Below are 23,213 nucleotides of genomic sequence, written 5' to 3'. Positions count from 1 at the left end.
CCTTGATGTTGCATGAAATGTTTTAAAAGGGCACCATTCCATGCTAACACCGGCTACTATCTGGCCCCGGTGATCTTGCCACTTCCATAGCTAGCCCCATGCAGTCACCACCCATCTTATGATTCTCTCATGCTGTGGATTCAGAGGGAGGGAGGAAGGAAAGAAGATGAAGGAAGAGAAAGTCACAGGTAGCTATGAATATCTTATAAGGGATGGATAAGTACAGGACAATTTGCCTTATTTAGGTGGGCAGTTTATATCAATATCAATTGGCTTTGAGTTCATTGTGTGGATATTTTGTGGGGCGAGAATTTACTGATATAAATCTGACTGATAATTTACAAGCCTCTGGAGTTTTGATTTTACAGGGTTATAGGGATTTGTGACAGCTAGCCACAGGGGACAGATGGCTGTGAATGAGCCGAATCCACAGCAAGAGAACCGCAAGATGGGCAGTCACTGCATGGGGCTAGTCATGGTGGCAGCGAGACCGCTGGGGCCAGAGAGTATCTGGCTTTAGCATGGGATAGTGCCCTTTTAAAATACTTCATGAAACACCTTGAAATGGGTGTTTCTATTCAAATGTAGCTGAGTGAAATCATACTATCTCTGCTTCCCCAATTGCCTGCAGTCTAGGGAAGAATGGTGACAAACCTGAAAGTGTCACATATAGAGCTTTTGTGAATTTCTGAAAAACAACACATGTTGAACTGAGGTAGACAGAGATGAGCACCGGTAGAGAAGCATTCCTGATAGGTAAACAGTGACCCTATAAATAAGGGTGAGACTATGGATTGAAGAAAGCATGTGTTCTACCAAATGAGGAAGAAAAGGCAAGCTCCTTTCCTGGATCTAACCCTGCTTTCTACACCTACAGCCCAACTGCAGCCCTGCGAATTCTCTGGCACAGACTTCTGAATTGCATACTATATTGCTAGGATCTGGGCACCAACTTATGCCAAGCAAGCCTGAGGCCATTTGTATATTACCTCTGACCCTTTAGCTGCCTGCTAGGGAGGTTTGTCATCAGTTCATGTTTTACCAGTGTGAAAGCCAAGGCACACCATTCAGGTCATACGGCAGTCAAACGTAACTACACTGGCCCTTAGAAAACATGACAAGTGTACTGAGGGTCTTTCATGATCTCCAGCTGCCACACAGGGCACATCAAACCTGCTGGCTGATAGAGAAGTAGATGTAATGGATCATCTACATGCTACACAGACCCCAGCTTTGCACTCACAACCTCAACAGGCTCTGAACTGGAAGCTGGACACCAGAGTCTCAAAGGGTGCACCTCAGGCTCAAGAAGTATTAAAAACCCCATTCCAAAACTGCACAGAGTAAACAGGGGAAAGGGAGGGGGCAGGGCAAGTCATAGCCAGCTGAGAGGCTCCTTATTTGGGTTGTGTGGGAAGGAATAAATCTAAGGAGATGCCTGGAAGGCAGGTGAGGGCAGGCCAGAAACGAGCCTGGTCTGGCTCTTGATCTGCCAAAGCTCCTAGCTGCTCTCACTGTCAGGGTCTAAACCATCTCCAGAAAGGCCTCAGAAGCACCTCAAAAAAAGCACAATCAGTTCCCTTGAGAGCTGGGATTTCCCCATATGAGGCACTCTCAGAAACCCAGCCATACTATATACAAAAGGGATTGTTGCTATCGTGTGTTTAAAAAAAACCCTCCATATGAATGAAGCCTGGGCTAGGCAGTTCCCAGTCTTCTTTTTTTTGTGTGTGAAGACTGGCAGTTACAACAATGAGACAGGAAGTCCCAGGCAACAGGCAGCCCGCAGGGGCACTTGTCAGAGGCCTGGCCAGGATCCTGTTCTGTCTCCATATTCTATTATCTGGCATTGCCACTTTCTTTGTCTGCCCCAGATCCCTGGCTCACTCCTTCTCGGGTGTTGGCAGATGCCCACATTCAGGCTGGCCACCCAGAGCTAGCAAACTAAGTCTGATGGGAAGCAGTTGAGAGCCAGCCACCCATGTCACAGTGAGGGGACGGAGCTGATGGAGAGGTCTGGGGAAGGCAAGAGATTCATCATCGTGCACAGTAAGAAGTCTCTGGTTTGTTATAATCAGAATTCCTGGCCTGAGCTCTACTTTGCCTCTTCCTAGATGAGACCTTGGCATGTGTGGGTCCTCTTCAGGACCTCAGGTCCTGTTCAGACCTATAGTCTGCTGTAAACTGGAACAAAAAAAGTTTCCTCTAAGAGCTATGGGCAAAGAACTGTTAGGGAGCTAGAAGTGACTGCTGACTCCCTTCCCCCTCTGGAGTGTGGGCAAGAAAAACGATGGAAAAGTTAGAGTGACATATTCTGCTAAGCTAAACTCTTGATTTTTTTATCAAAACAATGATAATCAAATCATATCATATTGTTCCTAGATATGCATTGGCAGCAGGTCACACACAGGTACCATGGTAGCCCAACCATAATGAGCAGGAGACCAGGAACACAGTACAAAATGAATGTTGGAAAATGACTGATAGTTTGCTTGGCCAGAGAAAATTCAGGCTGTAGACTATTTTGATCCTTGGGTAGTAGTCTCTGATATAGCTAAACCCTAGCACATCTACAAACACTTTAGTTTCAAACAATTCTCACTTCACCTTAGTCCTCAACTTGGGACATCTGGTCTACCTCCATCCTCTTTGCTCTTCACTAGGTTCCTTACCTACTGCTGAGTTATAAAAAGGTAAAGACAGACACTGCAGAAGGAGGTACACTAGCAAAGGGGAGAAAATACAGACTTTGAGTAGACCTGATTTTTAAGCTTACTGATGTTTTAGGATTATCTGTGAACTAAACATGACTTAGCTATTTTTGTCCTTCCATAAGTTTATGATAATAACTTTTATACAATCATTAGCAATACCACATATGGGGAGCTTATTCTGTGTATTACCTTATTTGATCCCCACAAATTCAGTTGGAAATAGGTCAAGTCATTTCCATTTCAAGTAAGAGATTTGGGAAATTAAAACACTTACAGTCATAGCTGGTAAATGTTAAAGCAGGAATCCCTTTGCCCTAACTTCACAGATCCCAGTCATTAGGCGCCACTTTCTATTTTGCTAACTGAAGACAATATTTAACTGCCTACTGTGTTTCAGGAACTGTTTTATGTGATAAAGACATCTTAGAAACAAGGAATACTCATAATGCTTACATTTTCAATGAGTAAGAAATGGCCAAACAAGTAAATAAACACTTAAATAAAGTCATTTCAAAATAGAAAACAGAGGGAGAGATGTCACGGTATATCTTGGGTGGGAGAAGACAGCTTGCTGTATGCTCTGAAAACTACATACCAGTACTTTTGGAGGTTACTGGAAATGCCAAATGGGGGGACATGGAAGCAATACTTAAATCACTCAATAGCTATTATTTCATTTACTTCCATTTTGGGTAAACAGATGGAGATTTAATGCACAAAAAGTGGGGAAGACACAGGGAGAAAAGAGCTTAACATTGCAAATCTTCTTGATGTGGTATTTAAGGGAATGACAAGTCAGTAGCATGAAGCTCCCATCGCCATCATCTCTATTATGTGGTAAGAAAACACTTTCGCAAGCTGAGCAAAAGATTAACGAGCCACTTAGACTCAACATTCTGAACACCAACCGGTGGGTGCCTCCAAACATCACCCTTCTGCATCTGGAATAGAACAAAGGAAAAGAGATGCCTGTCCTCACTGTGGGGCTCATCTGTGTAAGGGTCGTGTCCCCAGAACTTGGAGAGCCACCTAAAGGAGCAGGCCTGGAATCCCATATTATCAAGAAGGAATCGGAAGAAGAAACGCTGAACTGGACTTTTAGAACACATCTCTGAGGATATGCTCTCCAATGACAAACTACTAACCCACAGTCTGACACTGAAACATTTGCTAAATAGGAACAGGTAATGCCTGGGGTTTAGGTAGGGGGTGTGCTATTAGAGTGTGGATACGTTTGCCATTATATTTGTATCTAGGAGTACCAGAAGCCCCGTGCTTTTGTTGTTTAAGCCATACTTAAGTCTGAATTTTCTCTGGTTGTGTTCTGAGGAGTAGGTAAAACTCCAGGTCTGATCTTCCATGGTCTTTTGATAATTCTAGTCTTCTCAGAGATTCTCCCGAATGTGGTAATGAAGACTTCACATATACCACATGATAGACAGTGTAGATATGTATGTATGCATGTATGTATGTGTGTATCTTAGAACATCCTAAAGTTGCTACTATTGTTCCTATGCTAAGCAGGATTGAGACACAAAGATGAAATGACAGGCATGAGGCCATCTGGCTTGGGGATTTGAAGCTAAGCAGGCTTTGAGCCAGAAAGCCAACCTAATACAATGCCACAAAGCTTAAGCTTCCTCTCACACTGATGGCTGAAGGTTCTGAAATGCAGCAAGGTTGAGTTCAAAAAGTATATCTTTGAGCCCAAATTTATTCTTTAGATAAGGCTACACCAACTGAATGAACTCAATGAAATCAAGTCTTGCAAGGTTCCATCCCAGTACACTCTTGGTGTAGGGTCTGAGATACTGCCAGGCTCCAACCCTTTGGAGGAGATCTGCCTCTACAGAGAAGCACTGTGTAGAGCTGAGGGAGGGAGGTAAAGAACTGGAGCTAGGGCCCAAGTTATGAGCAAATACCCTGGTAGCCACCTACCATAATTGCCACTCTTTTTTCCTGGCCTTACTCCCTCAGGGTCCCGGGCTCTGATGCACAGGTCTAGTCACCTTACCCCAATCTGACCCCTTGGAACATTTAGCTCTATGTCTCCTTCCATTCTTAATGATTGATGACATCTTCCAGCAACGCTGGCAAGAGAAGAGGTCTCTTGTTTCCCATGCATGTCTACACAGTCCTCCTTCTCCTCATTCCTGAGATAGTTATAGTCTAGGCTGCCACTCCAGCTGGCCAACCCTCTGCCTCCAGACACTACCACCATCAAGGACCACATGGCCAGATGGTTGCCCATCATCTTGCAGGCCTCAAGGGACGGAGCCACAGACTTCTGGATCCCTGACAAGGGCTTCTTTCACTTTCTAAGCTTAATCTTGTAGTGACACACCCCACAGGGCAGCAGCTGTGACTAATCCTGTGTTCTAGGCCCTGCCTAGTGTGTCTGTCTGGTGCTGTGACACTGAGCTGCCAGGGAGCAAGGCATCCTAGGAGGGCAGAGCTCTCAAGGGTAACAAGTGGGGTCCTGGTAGAAGAGAGGCAGATGAGGCTAGAGGGGCCTCGAGGAGGTTGACCTAAAATCTGGGACACACTCATGATATCTGAGAGCTTTAGGGCTAGGGAGAAGAGCAATCTGAAACACTGCAGAAAAGCCAAGGGCCCAGGGCTCAGGAGTGCAGTTCTAATCTCTTCTAGTAATTCACCAGTTAATCCCAGGCCTGATACACCACCCTTCTAATAAATATGATCATAAGAAACAGAAATGGATAGAATGCTCTTTAAAGGGAACATCATGATATCTCTCTCTCTCTCTCTCTCTCTCTCTCTCTCTCTCTCTCTCTCTCTCTCTCTCACACACACACACACACATACAGTGTGATTTATTTTCCCCATCAGGAGAGATACGTGGATGGAAGTCAGGACTCTGCCGCAGAGGGTACTCTATTCCTGGATACTGCCGGACTCACAGCAGTAGAATGCTTTCCTGCTCCTTTCCACAAGCCCTGTCCTGCTTGTGACTTTCATTTCTTACTTTTGTCTTTTTTAAGTCCCTTCCCAAGCACAGAGCTCACAGGTCTAGGGGAAGGTTGCCTTGCAGAGAGACACAGAGGTTTAGAAGGGAATGTCACAATGTGCTCCACACAAGAAGGATGCTAGCATGCTGCTGTCTCTTCCCCTGCAGCACTATGGTCCCTCAAGGTCCCTCATATTTCTTATAACAAAAATAGAGAAGACTTGAATAGCCACACCACCAAACCCAGGTCACCAAAATTAATCCCCTAGGAACAAAGTAGTAAAGGAGATCACTTAATCCCAAAGAGACCCAGATATCAGTCCCCATGGGAAGACATCAGGGTAGATATTGACCACCACACCTGGAATCACAGGCTCTCATTAGTTTGGGTTGCTTCTGAGATGAGAGGGGAAGGGCATCATGGGAGGAAGCAGGTAGAGTCGGGAGAGTGTTGTGAGCTCACAAAGACAAAACCCTAGAATCCTAGCAAACTCTAGTTACCACAGGAAGGCAAATTTCCTCAGCTCTTTGGTAAGGATGTTGGGGTAGCAGAGTCTCAAGGGGCTCTGAGGCACAGTCCAGCACTCACTCCACAGCCTTTAGGATCTATCCTGTTTAAGAAAGTGTGCGGCCCAGCACGACCTGCATCAGCAGAGGGAACCAGTTCATTTGGAATCTTTGGAGCATCTGTTTGTCCGTATTAAGATTTGAAGATTTTGGAGTTCACTGCTCCCACAGTGCTGGTTCCAATTTCCTACCAATCTAATACTTGTTTGAAATGATTCATGGAAAAATACCTTTGTGACCAGTAGACTCATGCTTCAGAGTGTGGTTTCTAGATGATTGGTTTCTAAACACATACACATGTGTATGTTACTATTCAAACTCAGTGGCTACCACCACATGCAGATAATGGACTCCTGCCACAGAGAAGCCTTACACTGCCTGTTAAGATTATGGGGGAGGGGGCACTGCATATTCCCAGGGGCAAAGCCAGAGGCTGCTGCCACAAAAATGCTTGGGTTGGGGTGGGAATCACAGCCGAGCAACAGGCTTTGCTGGGGGCTGGGCCTAGACCTCACATCTCTCCAGAACCTTACCAAACAGCAAGCAGGTCTCCTCTCATCCCTCTCTAATGCAGTCTGCCCAGCCCTTGTTCCTTCCCAGCCAACTTTTGCAACCACAACACTTTCTCTACAAAGCAGAAACAGCTGGGGTGCAGGGCCTGAGATCTGGCTCCGCCTCCTACTGTATGGGCTTGACTTTCAGAATGCCTTGGGTTCCAGCTGCAGCCTCCTCAGCCTTCCAGAGAGAAAATGATGCTGACATCATAGTGATAACAGTAATAGCAACAACGATGCTAGCTAGCATTCACTGCTAGCATTAGTCCTGTGTGCGTGCCAGGCCACTATCCTTTCGTGTTTCTTTCAGTTACAGGCTATATGGTGGGGTGGTTATGAGTACCACCTCTGTGGTCTCGGCTAGATACTGAGTCTCTCTGTGCCTCCGTGTCCTCATTTATAAAATGAGCACCTCCTTCCTGGTAATGTGAAGGATATGAATACACACCTGTAATGTCCTCTGCACTGTGTCCGATACACAGTAAACACTCACTGAGCACTGGCCTTCCTGGAATCCTTAGCAGTCTTCACTCCTCTATCTACAGCGGAGGGTGTGAAGCACCGTGAGGTTCAGAGCCTTGCACAAAGGTCTCAAGGGTCATGCATGTCAGTGAGTGTCAGTGTTGCTATTTGTACCTGGGCCATCTGGTTCACAGCTCTACCTGCTCTGCTCCAAACATTACTGTATGGCCTCAGGAGTGCCAGTGCTTCCTGGAAGCTGTCTGTAATCAGCCAGAGCACGGCTCAGTGTGGATATGTGAGACTGCAGAGGCCCCGGAAAAGGCTAATGTCACCTGAAGAGGCAGCCGGGGGAAGACCCCAGGCCACCCTTCTTTTGGCAAGTGAAGCCTTGTAGTGAGGGGTTTTCCCATTTAAAAGAGCACAGCTTCAAGTTCACAGGGAAAGTACACGCAGCACCAAGTTTGTGTGTGTGTGTGTGTGTGTGTACACTTCACAGCCTCAATGACCCCACAACGCATCTGCCCTGGGTAAAGAAATATCCTATTACACACGGGCCTTCATCTGTCTGAGCACCCAAGCCAGCCTGAAGACCTGTTAGCTCCAGGAGGCTTCCTGCCCTACCTACTTGGTGTCTAGGCAGAAATGATACCTACCGTTCATTATTCAGGGTCATTCTTGGGGGATCCAGGTTGGGGTTCTCCATGGACTCCATCTGTGGACACCTCAGGAAGTAGTAGAGTGTGTGGAGAGCATCGGGGGACCACGTGATGGGCTGTGGTGGCTGGCGGGCCTGGCGAGCAGGGCTGGTGCCTGGGCACAGGGGGTGGCGCCCCTGCATGTGGTGCATAGCTCGAGAGACCAGATCACCTGGGAAGGAGGCAAAGGACAAGCCTGAGTTGCCAGCCCACATTCTCCTAGGGTAGCAGCTCCCTTCACTTAGTATAATTACTGTTTACCCCAGAGTCAACAGGCTGAGGAGGAGACTGTCACCTAGATGCACAATAGCAATTTGGTTTCCCTTTCATTTCCAGTCTTGCCTTAACAGCTGAATTACAAACACTTGGCAGGGCTGTCTTCCTCCAGAACTTATGCTAATGTGGTTTCCTTTTCAACATCTCCACTCTCTCCACCGCCCTAGGGGACTTCCCTCTGTTCTCTGACCATGGGAACCAGCCAAAGCACAGGCTCTGTGGAGAGTTTCTCTTAATGCTGTCTTGCGCAAACTCCTGAGACTTTGGAAGATCATGGCTACCACCATCCATTAGACGCTCAACTATGTACAGAGGATGCAACTCATTAGAAACCCAATTCAATCTTTACAGTACTGAGGGTCAAGTATATCCCTATGGTTAGTCAGAGGCACTGAGACTTATTTGCTGAACATAAGGTCACAAGGAAGCTACAGTAGAGTATGTGGGCTGTCAACTAGTTGACTCCAAAGCCCACAAACTTCTTTGTGACAAGGGCTCTACCCTGCCTTACTGGAATCTGTGGGGTCATAGGTCCCCATATCCTGTGTTGTGTTTCTTAGTCTTTTCAATATCCTAGCAGCTCCTGACAGGAAATGTCCCATCATTGTGTGAGGCCACAATGCTGAGAAAGGATGGTCTGAAACTGCCCCACGCACCTGCAGGCACCTCTGTCCTAGGACAAGTGGCGCCTTTGTGTTCTCCAGGCCTGAGAACTCAGGGGGGTCTCTCCTGTGGGCCACCCTCCCTTAGCCCACAGCAGTCCCTCACAGATGGCCTATCCACAGGAAGCCTTAGGGACCCAGCTAACTCTATAGCGTAGCAGCAATGGTCAGGTTTTAACTGTACTTATGAAGTAACTGAACCAGCACAGACAGTTCATTACTTTATCCGGTCAGCCCCCATCACTTAGCTTATGGGGTCTGACTCTGCATTTCTTGTGTTCCAGAGCCCTGCAGAATCTCCCCCACACAAGGTAGTCAGAAATGCAGGATGAGTAAAGGAAATAGTATTGTGTCTGTGTTTCATTTTCAAATACTACAATAGTTAAGGCCTGACTTAAGCCTACTGATTGCCAAATTCTCCTAGTACAGCCACAGAGATGGCGAAGAATGACCACAACTGGAACACCCTACCCAGGAAGAGTCAGTCGTTCAGGTACTATCCCCAACCAAGGTGGGCACTGTCTTTTCCCTCCTGATTCTTCTCATTCCCCAAATTATTTAGTTGCCTGGGGACTCTGGCTAATCCAAGGGCCAAAAGGGCTGGTGACACTGGTGTCCAGATACTGGTCCATGTCCACAGATTCTTGATTGCATTAATCTGGGGCAGGATCTGATGCCTTTAATACATAAAATCCTTTGGTGATTTTAATACTCAGCCTTAAAAATCATCACTGAAAAACTCGATCAAAAATGATACTCTAATACTTGTGGTTTCAGATCAAAGGTCAACTAACTACTTCTAGTCTGTGTACTTTAAGTAATGATCAGAGCCTCAGTTTCCTTGTCTGAGAAATGGAGATGCTAGCACATAATCAATTTTTTCGGAGTCAAAGGAATAATAATTGAGAAGCACTTGACCTCTTTAGAACCAAGCTCTTATTACACCAGCATTACTGACATCCTGTTACCAACATCCCTCTATCCTTTCTGGGCCTCCTGAGGTTCTCAGAACCACTAGCTACAGTCACACACTGCCCCACAGTTTCCAGGATAAGAGGAATCTGGTACTGCAATGCCAGATCCCAACCCTACCCTGGAGCTCCTCAGAGGCAGAAACTGGCATCAAGAGCAGCAGGAGGCTGTGTCTCCAGCAGCCAGTACCAGCTGCGTTGGTGGCAGAAAGCTGAAACCTGGCTCCCCTTTCTCTAGGTCTAAATGTCGTAACATTGGTGAAACACAGGGCTACAAGAAAGAGAAATCAAAGAGTCTGAGATAGCATCAAAGAGATGCTGTGTTGAGATACCATTCCAAAAGCTGGACGAGGTAAATGTCATTAGCATTAATTATTTTTATTGTTTTATTGTTATTGGTGGAGCTCCCTTTGGCAGCTCATTTCTAGCCAGAATGCAGGCAAGAGACTCAAGGCAGCAAGAGAAAAAAGCTGCTTCTGGAAGTTTTCTTTTAACAGAAACAGGACACGGGGCTCAGAGGTTCAGAGAAACCATGAAGGTCGCAGAGAAGAAGTACCTGGCTTCCTCATCTAAACCCTCCTCGCTAAGGGCAGCTTTTCTCTAAGACCAAGGGACAGATGCCTGGAGACAACTCAGACAGAACTTGTGTAAAATCTTAGGCAGCTCCACAACCCACCTATGGCCAAAGCCACAGCTTGCCTTGAATTCTTTCCTGGGGTAATTTTTAATTTCTGTCATTTTCTAGTTTTTTTAAGCTTTATAATAGACAGGAAAAAAAAACCTAAACACAACAAACAAACCCATGGGCAAAAATCTTATCTAATCTTTAGACCTACCTTGAAAGTAGGTATTTATTTCCATTATAGAAAAAGAGGAAATAAGCTACCAGGAGTTTAAGAATGGGTCACAGCTGCAAACTGGCATGAAAGTTAGTTAGGCTTAGACCTGGGGCCCCACCTCCCCTACCATGCTCTGTGAACTGGGATAGACCACACACTGGTACTAGCCACGAACCTGTTAATAGTTCACAGCTTAATTCTAGAAATGAAGAGTGAATTTTTAAAAAGATACCCCTAGGGGTTGGGGATGTAGCTCATTTGGTTAAGTGCCTGCCTAGCATGTGTGAAACCCGGGGTTTGGTCTTCAACGTGGACTAAACCTGGGGCATGAGAGTGCATGCCCATGATCCCGACACCTAGAAGAGACGGGGAAGGGTAGCAGCATCAGAAGGCCAAGGTAATTTTCAGCTATGCTAGCAAGTTTGAAGACAGCCTGGGATACCTGAGACCTTGTCTCAGAAAAAGAAAAAAACCCAAAATTACATCCATAGCCATTTGACCGTATTTATTTAAGAATAATTTTTAAGGATTTGGCTTTCGTTTTACGTATGCTATCTCATTTTTCTAGACACCCATTTAAAATCTATTTTGCAACATTTCAATCTGTAATTGAGCTCAGGGACTTCATGGTCCCTTGGCACGGCTTTTTCATGAAGCCTTGAGCTGGTTGGGCTGGGCTGTTGAACAGGGAGATGCTTGGTGCTTTTGGATCATCCCTGTATGGAGAATTAACTGATCCCGAGCTCAAGGAGATGCTAGCACATCTTGGACAGATGCCCAGAGCCACCCACCAGGCATGGGAACACAAACCCTCACCCCTTACTAACCATTAAAGACTTGATTAGAGGTGCTACAGGGTTGTTTCAACCCTTGTTATGAGCCATCAAATAAACACAGTGGGTGAGAGTCTGGAACGTAGCACTGTCTTAAAAATAAGCCCTCCAACATCTAGCCACCCTCAAAGAGAGGTGCTTGTTTTGCTGGTTCTTTCTCTTTAAATTTTCCTGGGTATGGAAGGGCAGAGCAAGCCCAAGGATCAGAGGTCCCCATGCAGCTAGACCTGTTAGAAGAATGCAGTTTCCTAACCTACCAGGCAGGCTGGCCCTGGCTAGGCACAGAGAGTTAATGCAATTGAAAGCCTAGGGTGAATTCTAGGTCCATGGTGCCCAGTGCCAAGTATCACTAGCCTCATTAAAGTCTTTAGTCTCTGAAGCAAAAATTCAAATATCTGCCTCCACCTCTGTCCCCTCCTCTGCAGAGTAGGTGAGCAAAACTTTTGGTTTCAGAGGGAGGAACCAGATAACATGGTCTGTGACATAGCCTGTTCTGTTGTCTCTCAGAAGATGCACTGGAAATGTCTTTCCTCAGTGTCCTGAGGAGCGCCAGGCCAAAATAGAGACTAAACCCAGGAGAGTTTCAGGAACCAAACTGGGCGGGATAGAACTCACCCCTTCCAACCTGCATACACAGGTTTACATTCATGTTCTCATACAAATACTGAACACCAGGAGTTGATATTCGTGTTGGTGAAAGTTCCGTGTGCTGGGGAAAGCTGCAGGAAAATGGGAGCAAGCCTCTGTCTTTGTGACTAACACTTTCTAGTCGGAATGGAAAACTAAATTATTTACGAGTAAACATGTAAGTTTCAAGCGGTGGCTAGTGCTTTGAAGAGAAGCCATGGACAAGAACTAGAGTTAAAGAGATGGGAGTTCATTTTCATGTGGGCTTGGGAAGCCTGCCTAACTGCCAGAGCCCGGTCAGAGAGCTGTTTCTCTTTCTCCCCCATACCCCATACTTACTCAGCTCGGAGATGCTGCCCACACACGTGGCCAGGAGTGACTGCTCCAGCGTCCGAAGCTCCAGCTGAGCGTAGGCGTCAGCCCGCTCATCATGGCCCAGGGACCCGCCATTGTAGGGACTGAAGTAGGCAGGGAGGGAGAGGACACCTGTTGGGGAACAAGATGGAGAAGTCACACTGGGAGAAACAACTCTGCAGGCCCTATGACAGCTACAGTGTTCAGAGCTTGGCCCCCTCCCCCTGTCCTGACAAACAGACTCACAGGACAAGCCCGACTGAGCCTTGGGAATGTGGGTCCTTGCTCTGCTTAGTGCCTCAGTGCTCACAATGAGGGAGAAGTGGACCAGTTCTATTGGTAGACAGAAACTGGATTTGCCAAGAAACTGGCCTATAGGCTCCAGGGCCCTTCAGCATGCTTAGTTAGGCCACAGTGCTCCTTTCAGGGCTCCAGTGACAGGGAGACCTGGCTTTGTCTCTATAGCACGGATGCTTGCTCAGCTTTGATGATCATAATCCTGCTCCTTCAAAGGCCAGCCTTCTGCAGAGTCCCCCTACGTCCCCACTCATCCCAGAAGGCCAGGAGCCTTCACTGGAAAGGGATACTGCCCTCTCTACTTCATGAAGGGGACTGTCCCAGCCCCTGGCCAAGTGCAATTAGTGTTTCTCATTAGCACTTCAACAGCAGAGAAGGGAGCTTCAGAATCCATCCCAGGGGACGCCAGTTGGTAATCTCTCCAGCTCACGGTGTAGTCTGTTAGCATACACCAGAAAAACAGAACTGGCGACAGGAAAATGCTCACTGCTGTCTGAGCCTCCGGCAGGAATCTCCACATTCTGGGAGCCACTACTTCCTTGATAGGCTGTTCAAGCTTCTGCCTAGTGTTTGCTTATGTGTTGCTTGGGGAAAAATAGTCAGAAATCTTGCCAATCATTTTCAGGGAAAGATCTAAAATTTCTTGAGAAACTGGGAGGGTTCTTAGACTGTGGCAAAGCGTCTCCTCTTTGGCGTGCGGAGATGTGAGAAGGATATTCAGCAGCAGGGGATTTCAGGACAGTCCTCTGGGGTTCATAAACACGGTGCTGACACGTGATCAGCTACATGATCTTGGGCAGATTACTTGGGCTTTCTGTTAACTAGAGCCAATGGAGGAAGAACATGAATAACATTCTCAGGTACACAGTAGGAGTGAGGTCTTAGACTGTGTGCCCTTGACCCTCACCGCCAAAACTCATTCCGCCTGTTCCATGGCTCGTGTGTGTGTGTGTGTGTGTGTGTGTGTGTGTGTGTGTATGTGTGTGTGTGTGTGTGTGCTCACACACACACAGCTGCATAACTCAAGGTCCTTTCACTCATGCATGCTCCCCCCTGAGCCTGGGGCATTTCTCTCTTGTGGGGCAAAGGCACGCAGGCAGTCTTCCCCTGACCTGGGGCTCTTCCTGGCTATATCTCTCTGGATCATCTTGCAGGTGCAGTGATGGTTCTGTCTTGGTGACAGAGTAGCTGAGGCTATCCCCTCTATACCTCCCTTCATTCCTATCATAGCTAGTATTGGCTCCAAAGCACTTCCTCAAATATTTATTTCCGTGGGAGGAGAAAGAGCATGTGGCTGGGTCACTCTGTAAAGCAGAAATTCTAACAGCCAAGTAACCAAACACATTAGGAAGAACTAGCTTTAAGCATTAAAATGAGTTAAACAAAAGAAGAGCCACAGTCCCTACAGCCGGGGTGGGGGTGAGGCTCCTGTGCAGCCCTGGTGCAATCCAGCATCTCCTCCTTTCTCCCTTCCCATCGACAGAGACAACACTGGGACATGTGGCTCACATTTGCAGCACTTAGGCAAGGGCACAGGAAATTCAGCTGACTTGTCAAAGGATTCCCAGTGAGAAATATTATGTTACTGGATCTGGTAACAGGAGCAGGCAGCACTGTTAATAACTTCCTATTTTGTTAGTTGTCTGCCATTCAAAGGGGCTTTCACTTAATACTGTGGCAAAAATAATTATGAGCCTGATATTAATAATCAGAGTCACAGACAGCTTTGACATGAGTATCTTTTGCTTTTAAGAAACTGTTCCCTATCTTTAAAAAAAAAAAATATATATGCAAGGAAAATAATACAGTCAGATTAAAGCTGACTTAAAATGTTTTTATCATTTACTTTTATATTTATGTGCATTGGTGCTTTGCCTATGTGTATGTCTGTGTGTGTCTGTGTGAGGGTATCGGGTCTTGGAGTTATAGACAATTGTGAGCTACCGTGTGGGTATTGGGAATTGAACCTGGGTCCTCTAGAAGATCAGACAGTGTCGCCAACAGCTGAGCCATCTCTCTAGCCCATTTTGAAATGTTTATGTAGAATGCATGTACAGGGCATATGCATGTGTGGTACATGTACACATGTATGCATAGGTTTGAGTGCTCTTACATACTTGGAGGTCAGAGAAGGCCATCCTGGGTCTTGTGTTATCACTTTCTACCTTTTCCCCTTGAGACAGGGTCTCTCACCTAATCTGGAGTTAAACAGAAAATCCCAGTGGCCCTCTTGGGTTCCAGGCACATTTGCAGCCACAGCAGGTTTAATATGGATTCTGAGGTTTCAAACATAGGTCCACAGGCCCACACAGCAAGCTTTCTCACTCGTGGGACTCTCTCTAGTTCCTGATTTATCTTGTGAGTTTGTGTGTGTGTGTGTGTGTGTGTATGTGTGAGTGTGTGTGTATGTGTGAGAGTGTGTGTGTGTGTGAGAGAGAGTGTGTGTGTGTATGTGTATATGTATGTGTGTGTATGTATGTGTGTGTATGTATGTGTGTGTACAGCATGTGTATGTACAGCATGTGTGTATGTATGTGTGTGTACAGCATGTGTGTATGTATGTGTGTGTACAGCATGTGTGTGTATGTATGTGTGTGTACAGCATGTGTGTGTCTGTGTGTGTATGTGTGTATGTGTGTGTGTACAGCATGTGTGTGTATGTATGTGTGTGTACAGCATGTGTGTGTATGTATATGTGTGTGTATGTATGTGTGTGTACAGCATGTGTGTATGTATGTGTGTATACAGCATATGTGTGTATGTATATGTGTGTATGTATGTGTGTGTACAGCATGTGTGTATGTATGTGTGTGTACAGCACGTGTGTGTGTATGTATATGTGTGTGTATGTATGTGTGTGTACAGCATGTGTGTGTGTATGCATGTGTGTGTAGATTTCTGAGTCATCCTTCTCCATTCTCTCCTCTGCCCATTCCACCAACCAGCCACCAGTCCATACTGCTTTTACCACCTCGGTATTTCAAAAACTGGTCACAGACCTGGATCCTCACCCTGGCCTCCCTGTTCTCTGTCTGTGACTTTTTCACACTTCCTAGTTACCTTTATGAAGAAACCCAACTGCCTCTGTCCATGTCAAACTAGACAGCATCTTTCTTCCCTTCTCTGAAACATGAGGTGGGAAGCAATTTGCTGCTAGTAAAGTGGCAGAACTCCCAGCATGTCCCTGTCATGTCAGCATGGGGAGCCCAGCACACAGTGTCACTTCTCTGAGCTACTACTTTGCCGTGCTGTTCTCTCAGCTGAATCTAGACCATGGGAAGGAGTGGTTTTCTTCCCAGTGAGTCTTCACTAGCGTCCAGAGAGGGTGTTGGTGAGTTGGGTGGGAAACTCCACCCTGAAGCCTGGGAACCCGCCTTCTCACAGGTAGGTGCCACCCAGGAATTAAGCCTGGTTTCTGCTTGAGAGGCGCAGTCTCTCTCGGGCACATGCCATTCCAGGAGCAGGACGGCAGCACACCGTGTTGACGAACCAGAATTTCAGTTCAAAGGAGAAGATGATTTCATCTGCTTCTCTGAAATACAGGACTAATATGAAGGCATCTCAAGTCCTCGAGCACTTGAGGGAGCCCCTCAAGACTCCCCCCATTTACCGTTCTGGTACTTAACTTCTAAATGGCCAGCAGTGCAAATAAATAGAGCAGGTGACTGATGATTTCTCTGTGTTCACTTCACTCACAGTCCTAACAGTGTGTGTTTGTGTGTGTGTGTGTGTGTGTGTGTGTGTGTGTGTGTGTACTCACAAACACATGCATATGAGTATAAGTGAGTCTATGTGTGTCTCTGTGTAACTATCCCTCCAACCTACCACTCTGACTATTAAATATAAAAATGTCTTTTCTGTATGGGACTGATTACAGTTTAGATTTTTTCAGACAGTTCATCCCAAAGCCAGCAAGGCTGCAGCATAACTTCTCTCCAAACTCAACAACCCATCACAGCAATCCTCCCTAGACTTGCAAGTGACTGCTGTGGGGTAAGACTCCTTGCAGGTCTGTGACTGCCGCACCCTTTTCCTGCTTAGGACTCTCTCCACCTACCCCACATCCTCAAAATGAAGATCAGGACACATAGGGTTACTTTCTTTACTGTTCTTGTGAGGACACATGAGGAGCCGGGGGCTTGGGTAGAGCTCAATCTACAAGCTTCTGAAATCACAATTTATACCTCCCCAAAAATGGTTTCCAAAAGGCTTGCAGGATCCTATACCCCTTGAAAAAGTGTTTCTACTCTCTGATTTGGATTTTGCTGTGGAAGGGTAGGTAAGGAGATGATGTGGGTGGGTTTTTGTTTTTTGTTTTGTTTTGTTTGAGACAAGGTCTCACATATTCTAAACTGGGTGCAAACTCCCCATGCAGTTGAGAATGACCTTGGACTCCTGCCTCTATGTCCCAAGTGCTGGGATTACAAGCTTATACCACCAGGTTTAGCTTGACATGAAATTGTATATATAGAAATTTAACACCCGGTTGTTGTGTATTAGTCATCCTAGGATAAGGCACAAGGCAGTGGATCTGAAAGCCTAACTGAATGCTATTTACCCTGACAGTCTAAGCTATGAGGCGAGGGTATGGGTGCCTCATGAAGCAAAGGGAAGAGAAAAAAGGTAAGAAGACAGAGTTGAAGTGGCTTGAATATGCCTGAAAAACTGTCAGTCATCATATAATGCAGATGACTCACCAAGAAAAATCAAATGCACAGCTAATGCCTGGGTCAGTCTCAAATGAGGACAACATTCTGAGACAGGGACAGAGAAGTCTTTATGTGTGCATGCACACGGAGCAGGGTGTCTAAACAGAACCAAATGCTGACCACCAGTGAACACCAAATGGAAGCAGACTTGTACATATTCTATACTCTATGACCAAACAAACTTTTGAGCCCCTACAAAGATCCACCGGTAAGCTACAACTGTAGTGTCTCATTCTCCAGTGGGACACAGGTCAACATGGGCTGGGCCACTTGGCTAAAGCCTTGTTAGCAAATGGCAAGGTGGAATGCCAGCTAAGCAGCAACCATGCTGTCTCTCAGAGAGGACTAAGGATCAGACTCCAAGGGTGGGTGCACAGAGCTCTCCTTATTTACCTGGGGTCACATGCCTGCCTTCCCATCAAAAGGGCAATCTCCCCATCTTTCCCCGTCTCTCCCCCTCAGTACTGGAGACTGAGCCGCCTAAACAATAGGCAAGTGACCTACCACTGAACTCCTCTCACTTTTTGAGACAGTCTCACTGACTTATCTAGACTGGCCTTGAACTTGTGATTTCTCCTCAGTCTCCAAAGAAGCTGGGGTTATGGGCCCCTGCCACCAGGCATAGCTCATGCTTCTTTTTAAGAATCTATTTTTATTACATTTATTTATCTTGTGTGAGTATGTGAATATATGTGCATGGGGGAGCAATGGGACTGGGCTTTTCTCTCCACACATGCACAGGGAGGTCAGAGGAAAACTGTGGGTTCTCCCCTTCCACAATGGACGTCTCAGGGATGGAATCCAGGGCTGCACAGGTCCTCAGGCTTGTAGGCAAGAGCTTTACCCACCAAACTGTCTCACCCTCCCACTCCCTCTTTTAAGGGCAGAAATTAAAATCAAATAATCATCACTGTCTGGTCAATACCAGAAGATGGTCTTCCTGTCAGGTTTTGTGGGTGAACCAGAAACTCAGAACTAGGCAATAAAATAAAAGCACATGGTTACAAGTATCCAAGTGACACTCGAATTGTTAGCCACCCACTTTCTCCTGAGACAAAGGGTCAAATGCCAGGCTCACCTGGCTAGGGGCTGAAAGCCCCGACAGCCTGTTCTGTCAGGAACCGGTGATGTGGCTGGCTTCCTCTCCCTTAGTCCCTCAGCAAAGCCTAGACAGGGCAAGGATCTGGAGAGGGGGAAGGGGCCAACAAAACACTAGACTGCCCTACAAAATAATAGTGCCCGTGACTTTGAGAGTCCTCTGGAGCATTCTGACAGTTCCTTCCAGTTGAGCAGATATCATTCGATCACAGACAACATACTGGCTGCTCATGAGAAAGCCAGCCAGTGGAGACCATGGGATGTTGCTCAAGTTGTCTGAAACACAAGCTCAGTTCAAATACAGTCTCTTTACTGATGCTAGCTTCTTTGCAAGTGATTAAGAGAAAGCTGCTTAAGCCTGTATATCAATTCAAAAAATTAAGCCTACAGGTAAACTATGGAAAAGCCAGCAAGAGTCACAACAAAGGCAGCTTGGGCAAAACAAACAAACAAACAAAAACCTACTGTGAATTACTGAGCTTCCTATGGAAAAAGGCTCTGCGTTACTTTGAATATATTTTAAGAGATTCTAAGTGGCCTCACTCCAAAGGATTGATGTGGTAATAACACAGGAAGAACTTGAGTGACCCAGGAAGCAGAAGGCTTGGAATGACCTCTTAAAGAAAGGAACACCAACCCATGACCACAGTGCTCTACCGCACTCTGTCCTTGCCCCACGGAGGGAACGCATACTAATTCCTGTGGGCTACTTTTATAAACAACACACTGAAAGCACAGGAAGCAGGGTGCGGTGCACACACCTGTCATCTCTGTGTCTTTGGAGGCAGAGGCAGGGTGTGGGTTTTAGGTTAGCCTCTGCTGCATAATGAGTTCCAGGCCAGTGTGGGCAACTTATTGTCCCAAAACCCGAAATAAGCAAACAAAAAGGCACAAATGGGGAAGGATCTCTGTGACTTTGAGATCTACATAGTGAGTTCCAGGGATATCAGGTGACATACTTTGAAAAACAAAACAAAAACACCTAAGGTTGTGAGCCAAGTGCTTGAAATACTGTCTAACAGATATTGAACAACCACACAACTATTAAAGTATTAGAAATATATTAGAACATGAATAAAGAGTGTATCATATATTATTCTCACACTGATAAATGATTTTTGTATAAGAAGGATGAAAATGAAATATGTCTGAACTGTAGAATAGGATATCTGTGTATATCATCTGTAACAAAAAATTCAAAGTAGATTCTTTAGGATTTTATAGCAATAAAATCTGATCAAGTTTGTTAAAAGACATTCTTAAATAATAATTAATATTCAGAACAAATGTTTATGTCGCTATTATTTTTTAATTATTTTTAATCATATGAATGTGTGGGTTTGTGCAAGTGGGTGTGAGTATCCCTGGAGGCCAGAAGATGGCCCTGATGCCCAGGAGCTGGCGTTAGTATGAGCCGCCTGACACAGGTGCCAAGGACCGAACCCAGGTCCTCTGTAAGCACTCTTAACCATGGAGCCATGTCTCCAGGTCCTATTACATTTTTGACGTGCCAGACACTGGGGAAATAGTATTTCACAGTCCAGGCTGTGCCTGTATCTCATGAAGGCACCATCCTCCAGTGGCTGAGAAACCCCCCTGTGTTTTCATGGTCTTTGAGAACACAGATTTCAACAGTTCTTCTACCTTTCTAATTTCTCCCAGCAATTCTGGAAGACTTTTTCTTAGCTTCTTCAAATAGGACTACTTGATATGTGTACTGATGATAAATTTACATGAACAAAATGATCTGGGGGCACATTTCCCTCTGTGCCAAATTCGTCTTGAAGGCAAAGATGATTCTTTCTCAGGAAAAACAGAAAGTAGCAAGAACAGCAATAAAACCCCCTCTACTCTTTCACAGTTAGTGTATAGAGCATGGAATGGAAGTCACCTAACATTAAAGATAGTTCTTTCTGGATAGTAGATTTTAGAGTTTTTTTTCTTCCCATTGTTCAAGGTGTTTTTAGAGAAAACCATTATTAACACAACCCTTGCAGGTTTGCAGAGGGCAAAGGCAATCAAGAGGAAGCGTGTGCCTTTCCTCCTTGGAAGAGGGTCAAGGGGAGTTAGCTCTGTCACTGCTATGGAAGCGAGACTCACCCGTATGGGTCATTCTCCGCCTCTGCCTGCAAGGCCCTTCACCTGGCCTGCTGTGTCTATGAGACGGGGAGTCACTGACAGCCGCACAGTAACTGGACCTCCTCTGAGTCCTGTGAAGCTGCAGTGCACTGGGATCTGAACGCAAGGTCTGGACAAATCCTCACAGCACTCAGCCGGGCTTGCAGCTGAGGAAAAGAACCCTGGTCACAGCCCCACACTGTCTACAGGTAGGCAGGACTTTCCATCCGCTCACAGGACGTCACCCTGAGCTGCACCTCTGTTTGAGTGGGGAGTGGTGCCGCCAACCCCAAGAAGGGGGTGAGTGGGGCCTCCCAGTGTCAGCTGGTACAGAAAGAGAAGGATGTAAGGTGTCTGGGCACCTAGGACAAGCACAAGTCATTCATTTCTTGGGGAGAGAAAAGGGCCAATTATCACAAGGTCTGGGGCAGACGGCCAAGGCAGTTATTAATAGAACATGAATGTGTTAGTCAGAAATGCTGTACACTAGAGACCTGCTTAGGAAACATACCCACTGCTGTCGGCTTTCCTTCCACTTCCAAAGGAATCTGATCACTCATCTCCTTAGGTAATTTAGATGTGTGCGTCACAGAAATGAGGGTTCTGAGCCCAGCCTGGCCACTTACTAGCTGTGTAACTCTGAAGTAGCTGCTTTACCTTTCTGGTCTTCAATCTGTTCATCAGTATCTGGAGCCTAACAATAGCTAAGTTTGACTGGGGACAGAAAGAGCTAAGCACACGCAGGAATATTCATGACTGCCTTCAATAATTTCAAAGGTCATGAGATTAACGCCATCAGAGAAAGGGCCCGAAGCCACACTACTCTGATCTTTCAAACCATTGGCAGTTCTTATTCATAAATAACCTTGGTCTATGTCTAACAATTGTACAAAATGGGTCATTTATTCTCCATTCATTCTTGTACTCAGAATGATTGGTGATCATCTGCCTGTCGGAAGCAGCTGTATTCTAGGAACAGACATAAAGGAGAAGGCAGGTCATTTGCCCTCAGGAGCACGCAGCCTAATGAAGGAGGTGTGGACGGTATATTTGCTGAGTCAGCACTGTACCCGAAGGGAAACGATACTCAGTGCGGTGGCTAAGGAAGACTTCCCAGAGGTGGAAACACCTCAGCTGCTTGGAGGAGGAATCAGATCTTGCAGACCAGGTTGTGGGATCCCTTATCTTTGCCTTCCAAGGCTGAAATTACATGTGGTGCCGCTTTTACCTGCCATTTCTATGGATTCTGAGGATCTGAACGCTGACCCGCATGGCAGATGCTTACACTGCTGAGCCCTCGTTTGGTTTTGGTTTTATTTGTTTTTCTCCTTTTTTGAGACAGGCTCTAACTAGGAATCCCAGGCTGGTCCAGAACGTTCTACCCGTCTCCTTTCTTCTTCCTCTCAGGCATTGGGATTATCAGTGTGTAAAACCACATCTGGCTCATTTGGGTTTCCTCCATGTATTTCATGGATTCTTAGCCATAACTAGCATCTCATCTGACTAGATGGACCATGGTTTGCTTACTCACTCACTCTGCCGCTCTCTTGTTTGAGCAACTGTGGAGAAAGTGTCTCCAAACATCCGTGAGCAGATTTCTGTGTGGGTAGAAGTTTTCAGTTTCTTTGGGGAAATACCAAGGAGTGTAATCACAGAACCGTCTGCTGAGCGGATATTTAGATTTGCAGGGAATTCTCACTGAGCCACTGTGCACTCCCACCACCAGCGCATGAGGGTTCCTCGCCAACCTGTGGGGGTGCCAGGACTCTGGATTCCAGCCACCGTGGCAGGCTTCGCTTCTCCATAGTAATGTGCAGCATCTGGGCATGCGCTTATTTGCCACCATGGGTCCTCTTGGGTCGACCATTTGATAAAGCCTTTCGTGTGTTTTAGATGAAAGTTTTGGGGTTCTGCAGATTGCACCCAGCACGCGAGCCATGCGACGTCTTACCACTGAGCCACAGCCCCAAGTCCTGGATCATTTAAAAATTGGGTTCTCGGTTTTATTATTATGATGATGATGATAAATATTTATCTATATTTTGGATAACAATCTTTTATCTGATATGTCATTTGCAAATACCTTCTCCCTGTTTGTGGTTTTTTCATTCTCTTGAAAGTGTAACTCACAGAGCAACCTTTGTTATTTTGAGACAGGTAAGCTCAGGCTGACTCCAAACACACTATGTAGCCAAGGCTGCCCTGAAATTCCTGATCCCCCTACCTCTACTTCTCAATTTAGGATTATAGATGTATGCCACCATACCTGGCAGAAATTTAAAAGAAAGTGTGTGTGGTATATATGCATATACGTGCATGTGTGCGTGTTTCTGTGCACATGTGTAGACCAGAGGTTAACATCAAGTGTCTCCCTGGTTTTTTTTGGGAGGGGGTGGAGGGGGGCAGAGTCTCCCAGTGAACCAGGAGCTCACTGATAGGGCTATGCTGCAGGCCAGTGGCTGCAAGGAT

General features: G+C 46.1%; 1 protein-coding gene across 1 annotated transcript in view; it reads right to left on the bottom strand.

Annotated features, from left to right (window-relative positions):
- ABTB2 (ankyrin repeat and BTB domain containing 2) overlaps positions 1 to 23,213 on the bottom strand; it is a 147,113-nt gene that overhangs the window by 25,899 nt on the left and 98,001 nt on the right. Inside the window, exons 2-3 of the mRNA XM_080930967.1 lie at positions 12,508 to 12,654; positions 7,919 to 8,132 (exon numbers count right to left, since the gene is read on the bottom strand). Coding sequence (XP_080787093.1) covers positions 7,919 to 8,132; positions 12,508 to 12,654 — 361 coding nt within the window. The remainder of the gene's footprint in view (positions 1 to 7,918; positions 8,133 to 12,507; positions 12,655 to 23,213) is intronic.

This window comes from Micromys minutus, assembly GCF_963924665.1.
Source record: "Micromys minutus genome assembly, chromosome: 17".
Classification (NCBI taxonomy): Eukaryota; Metazoa; Chordata; class Mammalia; order Rodentia; family Muridae; genus Micromys; species Micromys minutus.
Note: the sequence above shows the minus strand (reverse complement) of the source record. Positions and strands in the feature narration are given on the sequence as shown.